The sequence below is a fragment of the Grampus griseus genome, assembly GCF_964374135.1.
Source record: "Grampus griseus genome assembly, chromosome: 6".
NCBI classification, from domain to species: Eukaryota; Metazoa; Chordata; class Mammalia; order Artiodactyla; family Delphinidae; genus Grampus; species Grampus griseus.
In genome coordinates, this window is record NC_139000.1 from 107,946,241 (window position 1) to 107,967,232 (window position 20,992).

The following is a 20,992-nucleotide window of genomic DNA, read 5'->3' on the forward strand; positions in this document are numbered from 1 at the left end:
GAACCACTTTTTAAAAAGTTCTACTGACATCTGACAAACTATAGACTGCACATAATTAAAGTGTACAATTGGATTTGTATGATGTACATATAAACCCATGAAACCATTGTAACCATTCTAATGAACACTTCCATCACCCCTATATTCACCCTGTGCCCTTTAGTAATCTCTCCCTGCCCTCACTGACCCTCAGGGAAACCACTGATTTACTTTCTTTGACAGTAAATTAGTTTGTATTTTCTAGAATTTCACATGACTGGAATCATAACATGTTTGCTTTTAAAAAAAAATCCTGGTTTCCTTCATGCTTCATAATTATTTTAAGATTCATAAACACTATTTTTGTGAATAGTTCATTATCTTTATTGCTGAGTAGTATTCCACTGTATGGATACACCAGTACTTGTTTATCTATTCAGCTGTTAATGGACACTGGGGCTGTTTCCATTTTGGGGCTATTACAAATAAAGCTGCATTTTTTTTTTTTTTTCGGTAAGCGGGCCTCTCACTGTTGTGGCCTCTCCCGTTGCGGAGCACAGGCTCCGGACGCGCAGGCTCAGTGGCCATGGCTCACGGGCGCAGCCGCTCCGCGGCATGTGGGATCTTCCCGGACCGGGGCACGAACCCGTGTCCCCTGCATCGGCAGGCGGACTCTCAACCACTGCACCACCAGGGAAGCCCTCAAGTTGCAAATTTTAAACGTACAATTTGATGTTTTGATACATGCTTAAACCCTTGACACCAAAGGTGTCCTCTGGCCTTTTTAATCCATCCTTAGTGACTAATAAAATTATTGGTACAAGGACATATCCTAGCTTTTGGAGGATATTCACATGGAGTGGATAGTCACACGTCCATACAAATAGCCAGGAATGTGCTATGAAGGCTTAGTCCTCACTGCATCTCACAGCCATTCTTGCTTCACTGGTGTCCACCACGTTACGGGGTTATTTTACTTACAATTCCAAACACCCTGTCACTTAATGCATAACCTCTTCAGAGTGCATTTCTAAAATATAATTTCATAATCTTTGTAACTATCACACAAAATAAAAATATTTAAACTATGATCAGAAATGGATACGGTGAAGGAGCTGACAATTCATAGAATAAAAAAAAGTGACCAGTAAACATAGGAAAAATATCCAACTACACTAGCAATAAAGATATACAAACTCAAATACAGCCACCTATTTAAATTTTTTGCCCACATTTGGCAAGCCAAGGAGAGTGCCTCAGAAGAAACCAAACCTGCCAACGCCTTGATCTTAGACTTCCACCTTCCAGAGCTGAGTGAAATAAATATCTGATGTTTAAGCCACCGAGTCTATGCTATTTTGTTATGGCAGCTGGAGCAGACTAGTACGCTATGAAAGGTTAGAAACATCTCACCTGTATTCTGGAGCCGAAAGTTTACCCTCATCAGCATTGTTTTTCCATTTTTACCTGTCTTTTATCTCTAAATCCAGAAATAAATATGAACATCAAGGAAGAACCTAATAACAAGGATTCATTGGTCAAAGTATGCATGGCAGGTCCTGTAATGGGTGCTTCACAGAATGCCAGTTTACTCTGCACCTAACAGTCCAGGGCACTTTGGGCCATAGACATTGAGTAACCAGCCCAAGATCATACCATCAGCACAAAGGTGGGGACGGCATTTGAACGCACATCTGTCGAAGAGCTGAGTTTGCTGGAAGGAGCAGAGGCTTGGGTTTGAATCCAGGTGTGTTGCTAAAATCTCAAAGTCTGACCTTGGGAGAGATTACTTGTCTTCCATGAGCCTCAGTTTCTTCATCTGTAAAACGCGGGGAGTAATATTTACTTTGCAGGATTGGAAAAGGGATTCAGTGAGATAACATGCAGAAGAATGAGAACATAGTAGATATCCCAAAGTGGTCAGCTCCTCTGCTGTAGCTTGCAGAGGCAAAGCCGAGACAAGAATCCTTGACCCTGGTGTTAGCAGAAACTGCCGTATGTCAACAGGGCTTCTTGGTTTCAATAAGGAAAAAGCCTATTTCTGTGTTTCTTTATATGTGATTGTTTAAAAATTAAACAAGCTTTTATCTATCAGGTGACTGATCTGTCACAGGTAGATCAGTCACCTGATAGACTGGGGCCCTCACAAGCTGGGGCCTGTGACTAGGTACATTTTGGGATGTCTGTGCTCACCCCTGGGCACAGGACAAAGGAAAATCAAGTGGAGACTGGCCTGTCTTAACAAGTCAGGGCTGAGCTACAAGCACTAGTGTGTGTGTGAAAATATAATGTGATCAAGGAATTCTGATTTGAATTTTAACTTGAATTTAAGTCTGTTTTTAACTTGTGTTTCTTAAAGAAATCACTATTCAATCATGGCGAAAAGTACTGCTCAGCTACAATTATCTCAAAAAATAAAGAGTTTAATTTAAGAAAAAGAAGAAGAAGGAGTACCACTCAGGAGTCAGCCACACTTGGAGTCAAAGCCAGCTCCTTCTATTTTCTAGATAAGTGACCTTGGCCAAATCCCCTAACCTCCCCAAACCTGTTCTCCTCATCTGTAAAATGACCACAATAATAACCACCTCACAGTTTGGTAGTGAATAACAAATTCAATTACATATGTAGTATTTATTTAATTCGGTATAGTCTTTGCAACGACTTTATGAAATAGGTACTATCATCATCCTCATTTTCCTGATGAGGAAGCTGAGATTCAGAGAAGTTATGTCACTTGCCCAAGGTCACACAGCCAGTAGGCGGTAAAGCTGGATTTCAGAGGCTGTGCTTTTAGCCTTTACGGGATGACTGTCCCTGAGTAAATATCAAACACCTGCAATTGCATCAAAGGAAAAATAATCCCTTTTTTTTTAAACATCTTTATTGGAGTATAATTGCTTTACAATGGTGTGTTAGTTTCTGCTGTATAACAAAGTGAATCAGCTATACATAAACATATATTCCCATATCTCCTCCCTCTTGCGTCTCCCTCTCACTCTCCCTATCCCACCCCTCTAGGGGTGGGATAAAAATAATCCCTTTTAATTCGACTGTTAATTAATTTTTGTTTTTATTTTAAGAGAACTTTGTACAACAAACTAAATAAAACATAACCTATAAATAGGAATGCTTTCACAAAATTATATGAATGATGGTTTGTTTCAGATTTAACCTAGTTTTAGCTAAGAATTATGTTTTTAATTACACAAATTACATTGACGATAGAATTATAGAGTTAATGTAAATGAAATTAAATAATGTTATGAGCACGGAAGATGAGAAATGTTTATCAAAAAACCACAGAGGAATGGGGAATTTGTTTATTGGGTAAAGAGTGCTTCTTTTGGTTTTCAAATATACTATACATAATATCCTTTAGATATTAAAATCAAAATGTACATTTAATATAAAATATCAAAACGTTCTTCTTCCAAACCGCCATACCCACGTATTTTTTCCAGTCTTACTTTTAAGTTGTATAAAAAGGTAATCACAGTATATGGGAATTTTCACCATTTTCCATCTTCTCTCAAACACATATCTTATATTTATCTGTTCTTTTCTTTATTCAACATGTATTAAGCACAGACCCTGCCATGGGTGCTCAGGACACAGCTTGAAGGCACTCAGGGACAGGAAGGTAATTACAATAATGTGAGTGAGAAGTGTTTCCACTGTAGAGTTCTCCAGCTCAGTGGGAAGACAGGTGAAGAAAGCAGGAGGGGACTATACTCAGGTGAGCAGATACTGTATGGCAAAGGCCTGAGCCTGGACAGTGGGATAGGTTTTAACAGATGTGGCTTCCCAGGCTGTAAAGAGGGGTTACAAGAAAGATATGGGGAGTGGCATGCCCCCTATGCCATGCCCTGGGGTTGAGATAGTTTAAGGGTTTTAAACATCAGAATGTCTAAACACGATCAGATCAGTGTTTTAGAACTTCTATTGGGAGGAGTGTGGAAACCGAATTGGATCTAAGAAATCTGGGGGCAAGGAAATCATTCAGGAGTCTAACTGCTGCTGCTGTCACAGGAAAAAGTATAAGGGTCTGAACAAAGGCAGTGGCCATGGAAACCAACGGGAGGGAAAGGGGTTGGGGGTAGATCCCAGTCCTCCTTTGTGCTAATAAACCTGTTTCTCACATTTTTCTCCATCTCATGTGTATTATTTGTTAAGGACCCAGCAGTAATTAGTTGAACTAATATTGTTATTATCTTGTGCCAGACGTAATTTCATTGTTGCAAGAAATCTGAGGCACAGAGCGGAAGCGACTTGCCCAAGATCCCACAGCTGGGCAGGAGCAGAGAGAAAAGACCCGAACCAGCTTTGTGTGAATCCACAGCCAATGCTCTTCCAGTTCACCCACCCACCCCCGTACTGCTTCCTGTTTCCGGCTTTGCTCTCGGTGACTGGCAGCCTTTTAACCTGAATCCGTCCCCTTCCTTTCTTAAAGGAATAACTTATTGGCTTACTAATCTTTCCAACTACTGTCCAATCTACTGCTTTCCATATCATGTTGGTCTGGAGCCTCTGCAATGTTCATCTTCTCATCATTTTTTTCCTTAAATTTCAGCCATTTGGTTTCTGTACCATCTAAATTTACTGACGTTGACTACTGTCTGGAAAAATTCAAAGTATTTCTTCATCCTTCCTTCCCTGCACTTATCAGAGTACTTTGTGTTAGGAACAACTCCTTTATTCTTGAAACTCCTTTCCCCATATGTGCTGCAACACTTTGCTTTCCCAACATGTCCCTGGGTCACTCCAGAGGCTCCTTCTCTGGCTCTTAAGGTGTTCTTTCTTGATAAAGAAAAAGTTCCTTTTCTCCTTCTATGTTCTGTGCGTGCCCCTAGAGGTGTTGGGTTTTCTTTGGTTTCCTATGTTTGTTTGAATCCTCTGCTGTTCTCTTTCAACGTGAAGACTTGTTTCAGTGATTTACTGACAACATACGTTTCACACAACCTCCCCAAACATTCCTGCCCTGTCAGTCACCTCGTCTGCCGGTGACAAAGAAGTACACAAAGGATTCATTCTGCTGTGTAAGCTTTCTGCCTGACCCCCACCTCCCCAGGTGCTTAAATTTCTTTGATCATGAAAATAAATGCCAAGTAGGTATTAAGCTTACAGAATTAGAATTGAAGCCTGCGGGCGAGAGAGAAAGACAGACAGACAGACAGACTAGGTCAGCTGCATAATCCCGGCTGAATGCATCTCAGTTCACAGCTCAAGCTCAAGTTCCTGGAGGACCAGGAACCTCTGTCCCATACTTAACTCAGAGCCTCCAGAGCTAGTATGACTCAACCAGCAAGTATACAATTGAACCAGCACGCCACCAGGCTGACAGCGAGTCTGGGAGTCCCGTGCAGTCAGTGATAACAATTCTTGCTGGGCACTCTCAGGATGACCCAGGATTGATACTGATCTGAAACATAAGTGCCAATAAGACTCCTATTTCCAAGATTCAAGAGTTCCAGCCTTGAAATGATAGGATCCAGGGGTTTCTGTTCCGAGCACAGTGCACCTTTCATCTCCAATATCTATACAGGTTTGTCCAAAACACAATTAAGAAAGAAAAACAAAAACCCCCCAAAACCCACAACGGTGTTCGTGACCTCTGCTCCCTCCATCCCCACCCCAATGTCCAGGATGGGAATTCAGACAAAAACTTAGACAAAAAAGCAACATCCCTAAAATTGTGCTTTACAGTTTGCTGGGTTTGTTTGTGGGTTTTTTTCCCGGTTTTATTTTTCTTTGGGGTGGGGGGTGGGGGAGGAGAGGGGAGGACCTGGGCGCAGAGGAGGAACCCAGGCTCTCAAGCCTCTCCTCCACCATTCTTTTGTGGGGTGGTCTTCAGCGCACTGAAGGGAACACTTCTTGGGGAACACCCTTTCTGCTTGGTGCCTCCCACCACCAGTCAGGCAGCCACAGGCAGAGGGGAGGCGCTGATCTGGGCTTGGCTGCGAGTCAGGAAGGCAAAGATCGCGGAACCGGAGCGCTCAGGGCCAGGTGACACAATCGTGGGTGCCCGGCGCTGCTTGACAGCTTCATCCCCGCCCACTGGCAGGAGAACGCGGACGGGCAGCACGCGAGCGCGCAGGGTCCTTAAAAGCCGCGGCCGCGCGGAGACGCCGAGCTCGCCCACCGCGCGCAGGCGGCGACATGCACGTGAACGGCAAAGTGGCGCTGGTGACCGGCGCGGCCCAGGGCATCGGCCGAGCCTCCGCCGAGGCGCTGCTGCTCAAGGGCGCCAAGGTAAGCGAGGCAGGGCGCACGGCGCGAACCTCGCCGGCCCACCCGCGACCCGCTCCCCCAGCCGGGGCCCTGGGGGATGGGGGCAGCGACCGAGGCTGAGCCCCCGGTGCCCGCCGTGCAGTCTCCAGAGCTGCCCAGGCTGGCGCGCTCGAGCGGACCTCGAACGCTCCGGGAGAGATCCCGAACCGTAAACTGCCCCATCTCAGGTCCAAAAGAGGAGCGTCCTGTGGTCTCTTTATTGTTGGTCTATTTCAAGAGCCGCGCAGGATCTCGATTCCTCTCCTCTTGTCTGTAGGTAGCGCTTGTCGATTGGAATCGTGAAGCAGGTTTAAAGTGTAAAGCTGCCCTGGATGAGCAGTTTGAACCTCAGAAGACTCTCTTCATCCAGTGCGATGTGGCCGATCAGGAACAACTAAGAGGTAAGGGCAGGGAATCCATCCATCCACGCGGAGCGTACCTTGAGTAAGCAGCAACATGAAGGCAACCCCCGGCCAGAGATCCAGCCTGGGGCGGGCGGCCGGCTACCTCCTGGAGAGCAGCTACCTCTGAGCTGCAAGAGATAGCTGGGACTGTTACGTTTCCTCTGACGTCTCAGTAGCCCTAAAAGCTAAGGGGCAAGAAAAGCCAAGCATGCTTGAGAAATCCTTTTATTTTAGTCACGTGGCCGCACAGAATGTAATCAAGATTCCTTGGTGTATTCCAAGACGGTGCTGCTACAGTAATTATTAAATGATTGAACCTGCAGATGGAACTGGGCAAGACAAAGTAGGCTAGGCGAGTATGGCAAACAACTCCCAGAAAGCTGGAAGTCACAGAGTCCAATGACAATCAAATGTGGCAGTGTTTCTCTTTGGAATGGACTAGAATGAAAGGTCAAGGGTTGTCATCACAGACGTACTGGATACTTTTAACCACATGCTCTCTCTGGTGTTTCCCCTATGAAATGATATTTTAAAAACAATAACAGCTGTACTGTAGTCTTAGAATTGCAGAAGAAAAGTTTCTACCAGACTTTCCTCAATGCTTTCCTGTTTCCGTCTACTCACTTAAAATAGACCAATCTAGTTGTGAAATATCAGGGACAGAATTGGTGTAGACAATTAACAGATTTGGTCATATAGAAACCCAATAGATCTATATGAAAAACATACATATTTTTCTGGGAGAAAATGGGAAAATAAAATATTTGTATTTCACAAAGTTTTTTTGAAAGACTAAGTAAATTATTAGGCACGTCTTTATTCAAGGGACCAAAAATATCTTCATAAAAGTCACTCTGGTACTTCTGTTCTTAACGTCGATGTGTGTTTTTTCGAAAATGTTGGGCTGTTCTGTGAGAGAGTGAAAATGGAGCTATATGTTAGAAGGAAGCCAACTGCTGTTCAGGGAAATTGTTTTAAAGGAAATTATATAATTAAAATCCGAAAATGTTATAAAGACCTATAACATGGATTACAAGCATGAGTAGAAGAGACCTGTAAACATAGTGCTAGTTGCTAGAGGATAAAGTTTTGCTGATTGCACAGGATAGTTTTCATCAGGGATAAAGTCATGTCAAATACCAACAGCCATGCTGATGGAACAGGGAACAGATTCCCTACAGATCATCTGAAAGCTATTTCTGTCTGAATTTATGTAGTTTCACACGTGACATTTAACCTTAATTGTTTTGCTTCCCAGTATTTAAAATTAGTACCTTGACTGTAAACACATTCCTTAAGGATAAGTGATTGTGAAGGAGGAAACCAGACACGTAAGTGACCAGCAGAAGGCATGTTGGTCGTGAGAAATCCACATGTTGTCTGGACATCAGCGTTTATTTGCAGTTTAGGAAAACATGGCATTGGCTCTTCCAGTGTCAGGATTTAATGTTGCCTACAACTTTTAAAACTGCTTAGACATGTGGCCAAAGAGACTTCATTGAAATCATAAAAATACAGAGGTGAAAAAGTTCTTGGAGATGACTTACAGATGAAAAATGCAACCTGAAGAGTTTAGGCAAATTACAAAGAGTACCACAGCATATAAATGTCAGCAAGAGTTACTAATAGACTGTAAGTTGCTTGAGCCCAAAATTCAGTGGTGTGTTATAAAGAAGAATACACCAATGTATAATTTGGTGTGTTATACATCAGTAAGGGCAGAGTATAAGGAATACAGTGGACACCGAAAGAGGAAAGAAAAGTAAAGAAGCAAGTAGACGTCCATATTTGACAACCTAATTTCCTGTAAGGTGGATGTGGAGTTCTGAAGAGTAGAATATATTTAAGATGAAATGCAAAATTTAACAATAATAATATTCCTTAGATCTTTTCTACTGGAGGACCCTTTCTGGAATCAATTTGAGATCTTAAGAAGCATTTTAAAGATTCTTTGAAAAAATGAACAGTTTTTATATATTTTGTCGTTTTCCATTCCAGTACAGTAAAAGGTACTGTAAAGGGTACATATTAGAAAGTCTTGGCAATATTTTTGGCAGCTAACTTGCATAGTAATTTATCCATTTGGCAAATTGGTCCATGCCGTCTTCAATATGTCTGGTGGTTGTTAATAATTCTTTAATTTTATTTCAATCAGTATAAAGTTTGTGCGGATCTATTTTTTTCAAGGAACCCATATGTTGGACCCAAGACCCGAGAACACATTCCTATCATTTGGAAGAATAACCACAATTGTTATCTATAGTTTCAAGTAACAGAACTAGAACCAGGGGTAAAAGGCCCAGGGAAACAATAGAACTATGTAAAAGGCTACTTTAAGAAATAATGTTTCTCAATACCAAGGGGTAAAGCCTAATTTTAACTGGTCAAGGAGGGCTGGCAAGGACTGGAAATGTGGTTGGACAACGTAATGAGGGACCTTCAGACCTCAGAATCTATACAGACTTGACCTTAGTTGAACACAGTTGTTATACAAACTTGCAATACAAAGCTGTCAAAATAGAAAAAGAAAAGGCAAACATCGAAGTTACAATAATCAAATAAAATCATCTGAATGAAAAATAGACTTACTAGGATATCCAAATGCACTGAAATGATCATTATGGATCTGGATACATAACTGTTTAATATGACACTTTATGAAGAAAATATGGCTTATTTTTAAAGGGATGCTTGTCATAGTCTAAGCCACAGAGCTTCAGTAACTTCTTAGGGACAGAGATGCTGGCTGCCCAGACTGACTTCTAAGAGCTCTTAGCATATGCTGCTCAGTTCTCTAAAATTTACACCACTGATACTGCTTACAGAACTTTAATGTGCATACAAATCATCTGCAGATCTTATTATGGTTAAGATTCCGATTCCATAGGTCTGTGGTGGCCACAGATTCTGCATTTCTAGCAGGTTCCCAGGTAATACTAATTGATGCTGCTGGCTCACAAACCACACTTGAGAAGCAAGGCAGGAGGAAGTCACCGTCTAAGAGTATAACTTTCACGAGAAGCGTGGATGAATTAAAACCTCATTTCAGGGCACAGACTGTCATAAATGTGTCTGTGCAAAATAAGAACGTATCTATGATGTCTTTTTTCTTTTTTTCTTATTAGATACTTTTAGGAAAGTTGTAGACCACTTTGGAAAACTGGACATTTTGGTGAATAATGCTGGAGTGAATAATGAGAAAAACTGGGAAAAAACTCTGCAAATTAATTTGGTAAGCCGTCTTAGCCATGTTCATGGTCTACAATTACTTAAAATGTTTTAAAAGGAAAAAAGGTTTTTTTTCATGGAAACAATACAATGACCTACAATGTAGAAAAAGGGAAGTTATAAAAAGCTGGGGAAAAAAAGCATCTCCTTTTACAAATAGGAAGACATTTGAGGTTTTCAATTATGAAAATAAATCTGTCTTAAAATATTAAAAGGAAACATCAGAAAAAACCATCGTTTACTGTATAACTTAGGAGTTGGCAAACTACGGCCCTCAGGCCAAATGAGCCTGCCACCTGTTTTTGTGACCTGCAAGCTAAAAATGGGCTTTACATGTTTTAACAGTTGAAAAAATAAGAAAAAAAAAGAAATATATGAATATACAAAATTCAAATTTCAGTTTCTATAAAGTTTCATTGGAACACAGCCAAGGTCGTTTATTTACATGTTATCTCTGGCTACTTTCATGCTACCGTGGTAGAATCGAATAATTGTGACAGAGGCCCTATGATGTGCAATGCCTGAAATGTTTACCATCTGACTCTTTATAGAAAAAAAAATTTCTAACCCCTGGCTTAATTTATGTACTTAAAAAATAAATCTTAATTCCAGGACTATAACAGACAACAAGGCTAAAGTGACCGTTGGACTCTGTAATTATTAAGATTTTTATCCTGAATGCCGGTGTGTGTGTGCATGCGTGTGTGTGTGCATGAGTGTGTGTAATTCCCACAATGTTTGATGACTACTTAGCTCTTCCTTGAATTGTAAACATGTAGAATAAGGAAATAAAATTTGTTTTATTCATTGTATCATAAGCTTGCTGATTATCTTATTTTATAAACAGACTTGACATAAGATATTGGGGTTTAGTAACAAACTTTAACTAAAGCCAAATGTCAGAGCTGGGCGGGGGCATGGGGTCACCCTGTTTTTGGTAAGGTCTTTCTTACTAGTCTCGCAAAGCAGGCACATGTAAAGTACAGAGGGGCAGCTGTGTGTGTATAAATGCACAGGGAGTGGTCCCTACTTCACCACATCCAACTCCTTAAAAACAGGAACCATGTGATGTTTTTCTTTGTTCTTCACTCAGTAATCAACACAGTATCTTGAAGATAGTGCTTAGTCAATAAATGTTTGACTTGAATTGACATTCTCATGAGTAATGACTTAACTGTAATAACTTGATAGGAGTAATGAGAATTACCCTAACTCACAAGAAAGCTGAATCTGTGAGTACCACTTTGATAAGGTACAAGCTTGACAGATGCCTAAAATCCTTTGACCCAGAACAAAAGGTACTATTTTAAAGTACAAACACTCTCCTTCCAGTTCTTCCTAAAATTTGTCTCAAGTGTTCCTGGATATCATTATAATTCAAAATAACTTTAAAACCTATTTGTCAAGTGTCCCTCAAAATCTTTCTGGTGTGTGTGTGTGTGTGTGTGTGTGTGTGTGTGTGTGTGTGTGTGTGTGTGTGTGTGTGTGTGTGTGTGTGTGTGTGTGTGTGTGTGTGTGTGTGTGTTTAGAGACATGACAACTGCTGTTCCTGAGTTGAGATAATTCTATGATTTTCTTCTACTTTAGGCTAATAATGTAGTGAAATAAAATGAAACATTTTCATACTGTGAACCATACTTACATCTCTTGGCTAAATCTTACTTTGTCATGGTATATCGATGTCTAAGATACCATTGCATTTGCTTAGTTAATACCTAATTTAATTTTATATTTGTGTCTCTCTGTTATAAATGATAAGAGCTTATAATTTTCTTTTTTTTTTTTTAAAGAAGATGTTGGGGGTAGGAGTTTATTAATTAATTAATTTATTTTTGCTGTGTTGGGTCTTCGTCTCTGCGCGAGGGCCCTCTCCAGTTGTGGCAAGCGGGGGCCACTCTTCATCGCGGTGCGCGGGCCTCTCACCGCTGCGGCCTCTCTCGCTGCGGAGCACAGGCTCCAGACGCACAGGCTCAGTAGTTGTGGCCCACGGGCCCAGCTGCTCCACGGCACGTGGGATCCCCCCAGACCAGGGCTCGAACCCGTGTCCCCTGCATTGGCAGGCAGACTCTCAACCGCTGCGCCACCAGGGAAGCCCTAATTTTCTTTTCTTAAAGTATTTCTATTTGGTTTGTCTGTCAGCTATTCCTTTGCTTACTTCTATCTCCTTGATCTGTCCGTTTCTGAATAGCATGTAGTCATATCTCAAATGACAAATGTCAACTTGCCTACCTCTTTCAGTCATTCTGTCAGTGTGAATTCTACATAAGTGGCTGGTGATTATAATTTACTGATCTTTGATTTTTTAAAGTTGTAGCCCCATTTGCAACCTGTGATTTTTGATTTGTTTTATATTTCCAGAAATAATATTGGTACCTTATGTTTTCTTTTGATTCACATTTACGTAGGCGTATCTTTTTCTATTTCTTTATTTTGAAAATGAAAGTAACCTTTTATGTGAATTTTGTCTCTTGCTAACAGTATAATGTGAGATCTTAGTTTTCAAATCACATCTAGAAACAAATGCTTTTTATATTTGTGAATTTAAGTCACTCATATTTATTTTTACTCTTCTATTAGGACTTATTCCTTCCACTTTAGTTCATGCTTTATGTTCACTAAATTTTCTTTCTGTTTATGTTCTTTTTCCATTCTTGTCTTAAATTCCATTGGATCACTTTAATTTTCTTCAGCTGGTAAGAAAACCATACATTTTATATGCAATCTTTGGTGGTTACCCCTGACTTATTATGAACCATACTTCATTACATCCTTTGGTTGCCAGATTTAAAATAATTTTTTTTGGAATATGCAACCAATTGGAAACTGCAGGAATTTTTAAAAACATGTTTTTATAAACTTATGCCCGTCTCCAAAACCACATAAAGTGACAAGACTTTTTTTTTAATCAAGCTATGCTAATGAAAAAGCACAAATCACACAGCAGCTCTCTCCCTAGAACATCGCTACTATTTGTAGTTTCATCAGTAAAACTACAGATATTTTATAGATAGAGGTCCCTAGGGTATAAAGTTCCTATATTCAGTGCATTCATAATGGGCACCTACTGTGCCTTTCTTCTGAGAAATCAGCTGTCAGAAAACATGTGCAGTGATTAGAGTTAATATAATGAAACATGAAAATAGTGAAGAGATTGTCTCAGAGGTAATAGGATTCGAATTATCTATCTTCATCCAGCAGACAGGGCATGTTTGCTTTAATATAATAAATATACAGGTGAATTAACACCTGCTCCAATGTGGAAAGTTCCTGCATTATCTGCAAATAGAAAATTCTGCAAGACGGGAATTTTATTTGCCCTGTTTGGTTACAACTCACTCTCCTGGAGCTGGCCTTTATTTTTCTTTGAACTCTGCTGACAAAGGCCACTCCTTAGCTTAACTCCAGGGACTGATGACATTTATTTAATATTACATAAAAAGAACAAGCTATAACCTTTGTTACCCATATATAACTTAAAAACAAATTACTTCCCCTCCTACTTACAACACCCATTGCAAAAGTAGATTAGAGTCTGACCAATCATTATCCTTATAACTTGATTATCTCTGTTAGTATAATGCAAATATTTGTATGTGGTTTGTATAATAATTTTTTTCAACTCTGCTCTGGATGTAATTTACCTCCTTGTACAATTCCCTGTGTGGTCTTTTGCATATTTTTCCATGTTCTTGTCCATGTCAGAGAGTAACGGCTTAAAGGACCTCACCATGTATCTTTCCTTCTTCTGAAATTTTATACAACATAGTTTATACCATCCTTATAAGGCATGTCAGTTTTTAAATTTTATTAGAATTATTTCTATACATGTATAACTTATGCTACTCTACTGTAAGTTCTCTGAAGGCAGAAAATTGTTGTTTTGCATACACAGATGTTCAATTAAAGTGTATTAGAAAAATAAACTGCTATTCTATGATATTTTGCATACGTGGATATTCATTTTTGTGTTTCAGTACAATGTTTGGATGGTTTCCTAACACATCAGTGTTGCAAACAGTGTACGACAAACAGTATATATGTCCTTCCACTTTTACTCCTTAGCAAATTTGCCCTTTCTTTATTCTCCAGCCAGCAGCTCCCACCGCTCTTCCCACACAAGAGATACAGTAAACCTCTTCCCAGTCTTTTGTTTCCACTAGGCTCCTCTGTGTGTCAGCCACAGCTGCCTTATTTATAGCTGCTCAGGCTCACAGGGAATGTTCAGGAAAGAATGAGTCTTTGTATAACTCTCAAAGGTTGGTCTGGCCATTGGGCAGAGGTAGACTTAACTCTGAATATTGGTAAGACCATTTGGTAATGTATTTATTTTACTTTTTGAAGCTTTAATAAACCTAAATAATTCATTCCCACTCAGATGGGACTTCCAACCTAATTTGGACATATGACTAACTTATATTGACGCCTTTAGTATATTCAAATAAAAATTAAACAAAATAGATGGCTATTGTTGGGGATTTTAAAAAAGATTTGTTTCAGACCTGAATTTAAAATTCATGAACTTTTATTTCATGTCTCTGATCTTGAATTTCCCAGTTTGTGAAAGGATGGAGGTAATCCTCTTACCTCTAAGGTTGGTTAAGCGTCACTAATCCATAATTTGTATGAAGCATCCAGCACGGTGCTACTACACAGCAGTCACTCAAAAAATTGCATTTCTCGTCCAGAGACTAAAAACCTACATTTTCTTCATTCGCACTATCTCATTTCTAAACGAGGTGGGTCCCTCTGCTCTATACTGTCTCTAATGAAGAGTTGAGGAAATGGATAGAAACAGTGTTGTCAAGTGTACTCCTTTTTCTTGGCTCCCAGGGGTGTTGATTACACCTTAAATTAGTAACTACTTTCTGTTATTGCTACTCTGCCATATCTAAAGATCCCATTGAAATGTTATAGTTAGGGAAAGCTTGCTAAATTTTATAAGCAGCTTCTGCGAGGGGGAAGACAATCATATCTACCCCCTAAATATGCAGAAATTTTAAAAGACTGAACATGGAAGAATAAAAGATGAGAAAAGGTTTCAGGAAAAAAATGATCATCTATATTAGTATCCCTTGAGAACTGGCTGGAGAAAAAACAAGAAACCTGAAAGGCAGAGTTTCATGATTTAGATGACAGAATCTTTTAAAAAATTGCTTTAATTACAGTGTAGCACAAGAATCATAAATAAACTAAAAGCAACTGCAGACTGGAGGGAAATTAAATAAAGGAAATGACAGATTAGGAAAATTCCGTAGAGAATACACACACACATACACACAAATGTTATAGAAGCATATATACATATATGTGTGTATAATAGGAAGACATTATGCCTAATAAGAAGAGTTAAACAAGTTCATTTATCCATTTATCTGTATTACTAGAGAATTATTTCCAGGATAGAGGAATTTATGAGAGTGGTTTTAAGTTATAGAATGCTTTAACTTGTTAAAAAAAAAAAGTATGTTAACATTTGGAATACTATACAATTTCAGTATTACATATAAATATTGTCTCTTCGTAACTAAAAATGTTGAGTAAGCATGTGTTAATTATATCACTTTGTCAATAACTGAATTTTCATTTATCCTCACTAAGTAAAAGTAGACTTTGGATTTTCCTCTTTTTTTGTTTGAGAGTCAAATACAAAATTTTAATACCTTTACAAAATGGACTAAAATAATGTTATAGATTCCAGCTTTTTTTTGTATCTGTAGCGAGAACATATCTGTAATTTTTGTTTTCTTTTTTTCCCTGGATATTACAATGGCCCAATCTATACAATGTATAAGCACTGCCAAAAGGCCACAAATATATTTAGGAAACATTTTTATTCTGCGTTTTTCTAACAATTCCATTAATATATGATCTGGGATATGGAAGAGGTTGTCAAAGTAAAGGAAAAGAGGTGAAAATTTCTTATATGTACAGCTAAAACCTTAGGCTTTGTCTTGCAGGTTTATCCTAAGAAGCCTTTTATTTGAAAAGTTACTCAGTTCTTAACCTGATAATGGATGGCAAGATAATTCTTTGCCTTCTCCATCAAAAACCAGGAAATAAATCTGGCTTTTAAAAAAAATTAAAAACATTCCCAAATTTTCTATCTGGCTGCATCTTGTAGATGTTGAAAACACAAAAGCAGGTGTCAGCAAAGCTGTAAATACCTGAGAATAAAAGCGTAGCGCCAATACACATAAACAGAAATTCTGTTCAGACATGCTGGAGACTTGGGCAGAAACACACAGAATCTAACTGACTTCAGTAATTTCAGCCATCTACATTCTTTTCCTTCTTATATAAGCCATTAATGTTTTGTTTTTCCTTTTTAAAGGGAATCATGTGCAGGTTTTACTCATTCTCCCTAAGCCTACTTAATATCAAACTGATGCATGGCTTAAGTGAATAGAATCTTCAGCTTACTTTTTTTTTGTGCTAGAACTACTGTTAGGTAGAGAGGCAGCTCTGGATCCTTGTCAAAAAAACTCCAAAAGGACTTTTTAAAATAAAAAGAAGGTAACCACCAATATATACCCTCAGGTTCAGACTCGTTATCTCATTATCTGTTGTATCATTTTCTTTGCAGTGCTATAAAGAATGAGAGACATAGGAATTAAGATGTCAAAAGCAAATTTTCACCTTTAAAAAGTCTGAGTTGGAAGGGAGAGGAGTTCTTAAATCTAAAAGGGAATGCAAGGTTTCAAATATGTTTCATGTCACAAGTTGATTTTGACAGTGGTTAATTCTTAAATGTTAGGATAAAACCCAAAAGGTGCCTATACATGGATGTGAGTAGCAAAGCAGGGTAAGCTTTCAAAAGGACAGCTGCAGGAGTGATGAACAAAATTAAGTGATTTCATTACTGAAGACCATATGTCCAAGGAACAGAAATCCCTTTTGCTCAAACTGGGTACAACGGCTATGTGATCTCATACGACACAGAGTTCAGGATGGCTTGATGCTGCAGCTCCCAGATCTCATTCCCGTCTGCCAGCCATCATGGTGGTTTCCTCTTAAAGATGCTATCAATATAACTTCATTCCAGCCATCGCCCCCATATGAAGCAATGAGAAAGGAGTAACGCAATAATTTCTTCCTGGTTTTCTTAAGAGCGATGACAATTTTCTCCGCAGAGTCCTCTTCCATCACCCTCCCCAGCCCAGACCCCACCTCCAGCGGACTGCTTCTCAGGTCTCGCCAGAAATGGTCACATTTGGCTCCTAAACCAGTCATGGGCAAGGGGAATGGGATTTCTGTGATTGAAATAGGTTAATCACTGTCTGCACTAAAACAGGGGAGATCACCTTCCTCTATATTACATGCAGAAGAAGTAGACACGAATGCAAAATAGAAGAAGGAAATGAAAACTGTGTAGGAAATCAAGGGTATCCACTATTACATATTCCAAGATCCAAGAGAATGAAACAGAGCAGATGGATGTAGAATAGTTGGACAAGAGAACCATATGCTAAGAAGGGTGAATACATTTTGTATCCAGTATTTAGAAAAGAAAAAGAATGTACAGAATTCTTGAAGATGCTGAGGATTAGTGAAAGTAACAAGACACTTGGAATATAACCTTTATCATAAAATCTCAGATCAGGCAACTAAGTGAAGTTTTGCAGAGATGTGATGAGCTCTACAAGTTTAGGCAAATAAAAGAGAATCCACTCAGTGCGTTTGAAAAAAACACAGCCACTTCGAAACCTTTCATTGATAACATGTGCAGGAGTCTCCCTCGGTATCTGGGATAGCAATAAAAACTGTGGTGTGTGACCATATGATAAAGTATGATAAAGTATAATAGCTCTTTATCAGAGCTATACTCTTTAATAGAGTATAATAGCTCTGTTGCTTTTCCCATTTCTGCCCCTGGACTAGGTTTCTGTCATCAGTGGAACCTACCTGGGTTTGGATTACATGAGCAAGCAAAATGGAGGTGAAGGTGGCATCATTATTAATATGTCCTCTTTAGCAGGTAAGGACAATTATCATGTTAATAATGATTTCTTACTGGTAATTGGGACCACAAAAGTAACTCTTCAAAGTGTATTTATTATTAACTCAGGTTTGAAATTGAAACTTGGTTTACTTTTTTTTTTTTACTGGTTCTATGGAATTTTCTGTTATATGATATCAGAAGTTCAAACTCTAAGTTTATTCCTATTATCTTAAATTGTGACTTTATCTTTCTGCAGTACTATTTTAAAAAAATGTATAGATATTTTCCTAGAGTTGCTATTTGTCAAAGGTTACTGTGAGATTCCTAAGCAGTAAAACATGTAAAAGCACCTTTGATAAGACTAAAAAGGACTAAAACAAAGTTAAGGTATCTCTAGTCCTGTGTGATTTTAGTAAACGTGCCTAATTTTTCAATATGGCATATATAGTTAGTTGGGATATACTGTAGGGGAAGCCAGACTTGATCTCTACTTTCTCAGCCTCTCTGGCCCAGCCTGAGAATGAAATTGACATAAGATGGATCAACAAGGGCAAAGCGTACAGGTTTTCACACGTCCATGAGAGTCCCCACAGGAAAATGAAGACCCAAAGAAATGGCAAGGCCTCGCTGTTTATAAACTAGGTTGAACAAAGCAAGGCAACTGTGGGAAAGTAACTAAAATATATGGGGAGACTAAAGAAAGATAAAGTTATTTTAACAACGTCTGTACAGATGTCTCTTGGCCTTGACTCCTATCTCCAGCGATAAGGTTTCTTTTCTCCTTGTACCGGGACAGCATCTTTTACATGGGATTCTGTGTCCTGCTTTCAGGAAGAAAAGGGAGATTAAAGTGCTCCTTTGCATCTGCTGTTTTACAAGTGCCTTTAGCTCAAATTCACCCTTATGCCCATGTGACATACTTTGGGGTGGCATATTCCACCTCCCTTCAGTGCTAAACTGCAATAATAAATAGACCCAAAGGTGTAATGGTTTAAACATAGCGTAAGCTTATTCCTCACTCATATATCAGCCCAGAGCAAGGGAACCTCTTCTGTACGCAGTCTTTTGGGAAATCAGGCTGGCAGAAGCTCTTCAGCGTGGAGCTTCCAGGGTTACGCTGGCACTGGGGGACTCCTTTCTCTCCTACAGAAAGAGCAAGAGAACCCTGAGGAGGTGTGGCTCCTCTTCTAAATCCCAGCCCTGCAATGGCAAACCTCACTCTGTTCACATTCCTATAGGCTTTGACCTCATGGCTCACCTGACGACAGGGAGTCTGGGAAATGTAGTCTAGCTGTGTGTCTAAGGGTGGATGTCAGAGGAGAGCTGATCATCCTTGCCACAAAGGGCAATCCAAAATGTGTTTTATTCGGGGCAGTGTGATTTACGATCAGCTGATGTCGTCTTACTCAGTATTAGCTATAAACCTTTGGCAGGAACTTTTGGAGCAGAAAGCCTTTACTTTGAAAATTCTAGGAAAAAATCATTAATGGGTCTTGAATAGTTAAAGTGAAATCATGAAATTTTAGAACACTGACCAATATTGACAGCAAGTCTAAACTATTCGTGTCCAAAAAACAGTGAGACTTTCTTCAGTCATTGGGTTGGTTTCAGTTATTGTGGTAATTGCAGAATCGGTGTTCCTTGCCCCCCACCCCCCATCCTGTCCTCCACCTCCTGGCTGCAGTAGCACTGGGGGAGTCAGGTGACCACACTAGTGTCTGAGGTTCAGCGTTCTTCTCATTCCTCCAGGAATCATTGTCAGATGGTCTTTAAACCACTGTGAACTTAGCACGAGTGGAAACTTAGACGTCTCCCTCTTCAGAAGTTCTCAAAAATAAACCCGCATCTCATTTTCTGAGTTGCTTCAAGACAAAAATGCCATCCCTAGAGTTATTATAGCCCTGGTTCTATAAATTGTTCAGGGTAATCTGGTTATTTTTCCTAACATGTCATCTACTTATAAATTATAACATTTCAAGTCCAAGAGTACATTAAAAGATGAAAGCATGGGCAATACTTAAAAGAGATATTCAGCCCCAGAGAGGGCTGAAGTTTGGATTCTCAGAGGCTGGAACCCAAAAGGCAAATTGTCACGGCTAAATCTACACTATTTTGAAATGAAATCGTAAGAAAAATATATAAATGATTGGAGATTTAAGAAGAAATATTTAATAGTTTAATATAAATGTACAAAAGAACCTAGGGTGGTGATTAAGACATAATTCCATGAATTCTCTCTTAAAGTTAAGGGGGCTAGTGACACTGGAGAACCATGAACATCAGAGACTCTTGACCTTGTATCATTGGAGGCACTGGTTTCAATCTCAGGAAAGAGAGGCGGCCTCGGGGTTGAATCAACATAGGACTCTCTGGGAGAGCCTCTGTACCGGAAGAGGCTTACTTGCCCCAAAGAGCATGAATAGAGAAATGCAGGGTAGTACTGCCTTTTATCCAATAAAAATATTTAAATATATAGTAACAATTAACTTTCACTGAGCGCTCACCGTTTGCATGATACTCTTCTAAACACTGCGTGTGTGTTCTCTCATTTAATACTCTCAACAGCACAGTGAAGTAGGTTCTATAATCTTCATCTTGCAGATAAGGGAACCTAGCCTGGGGAGTGTAGGTTTCTTGCACAAGCTTACATGCAGGGAAGCGGGGGAGCTGCAGTTCTCATGATAGCAGCCTGATACGTGATCCCCTACTCTTAACCACTTGATTTTCTCTCTCTTCTATCTATGAGTCTGTCAGTCTCTCTCTCTTTCTGTGTCTATCTTAGCCTAATTATAAAGAAAGAGAAACTGAATTCCTGTAAATTGATTAAGCCAATGCGATGTGCTAGTATCTTCAGGCCTCCTGGGCACTACTTGAATCTCAGGACTGTTTATTAAACCTTCAGCGAAAGCTTAAGCTATTGCCCCATTTGACACACACAGAGTAAAGCCCTGGAACCATTTGGGGAGCTTACCAACATCACAAGTCAAAACATGCCATAGAGAAGAGTAATTTAGGGATTACAATTAGATGTCCACTTGGCTTTCTTGGCTAAGAGCTTGCTTTGTCACAGTACCCATCCTGGGTGTGAATTTTCCTCTTAACCTATCTCAGAGCCAGTACTGGGAACCCTGTGTAGATCCTTCTCTAATCGTGCAAATAAAAAATGAATGGATAT

General features: G+C 39.5%; 1 protein-coding gene across 1 annotated transcript in view; it reads left to right on the forward strand.

Moving 5' to 3' along the window:
• Positions 1-6,026: 6,026 nt before the first annotated feature.
• HPGD (15-hydroxyprostaglandin dehydrogenase) overlaps positions 6,027-20,992 on the forward strand; it is a 28,584-nt gene continuing 13,618 nt past the window's right edge. Inside the window, exons 1-4 of the mRNA XM_082657421.1 lie at positions 6,027-6,228; positions 6,524-6,647; positions 9,776-9,882; positions 17,757-17,853. Of these exons, the coding sequence (XP_082513547.1) occupies positions 6,136-6,228; positions 6,524-6,647; positions 9,776-9,882; positions 17,757-17,853 (421 nt within the window). The 5' untranslated portion in view covers positions 6,027-6,135. The remainder of the gene's footprint in view (positions 6,229-6,523; positions 6,648-9,775; positions 9,883-17,756; positions 17,854-20,992) is intronic.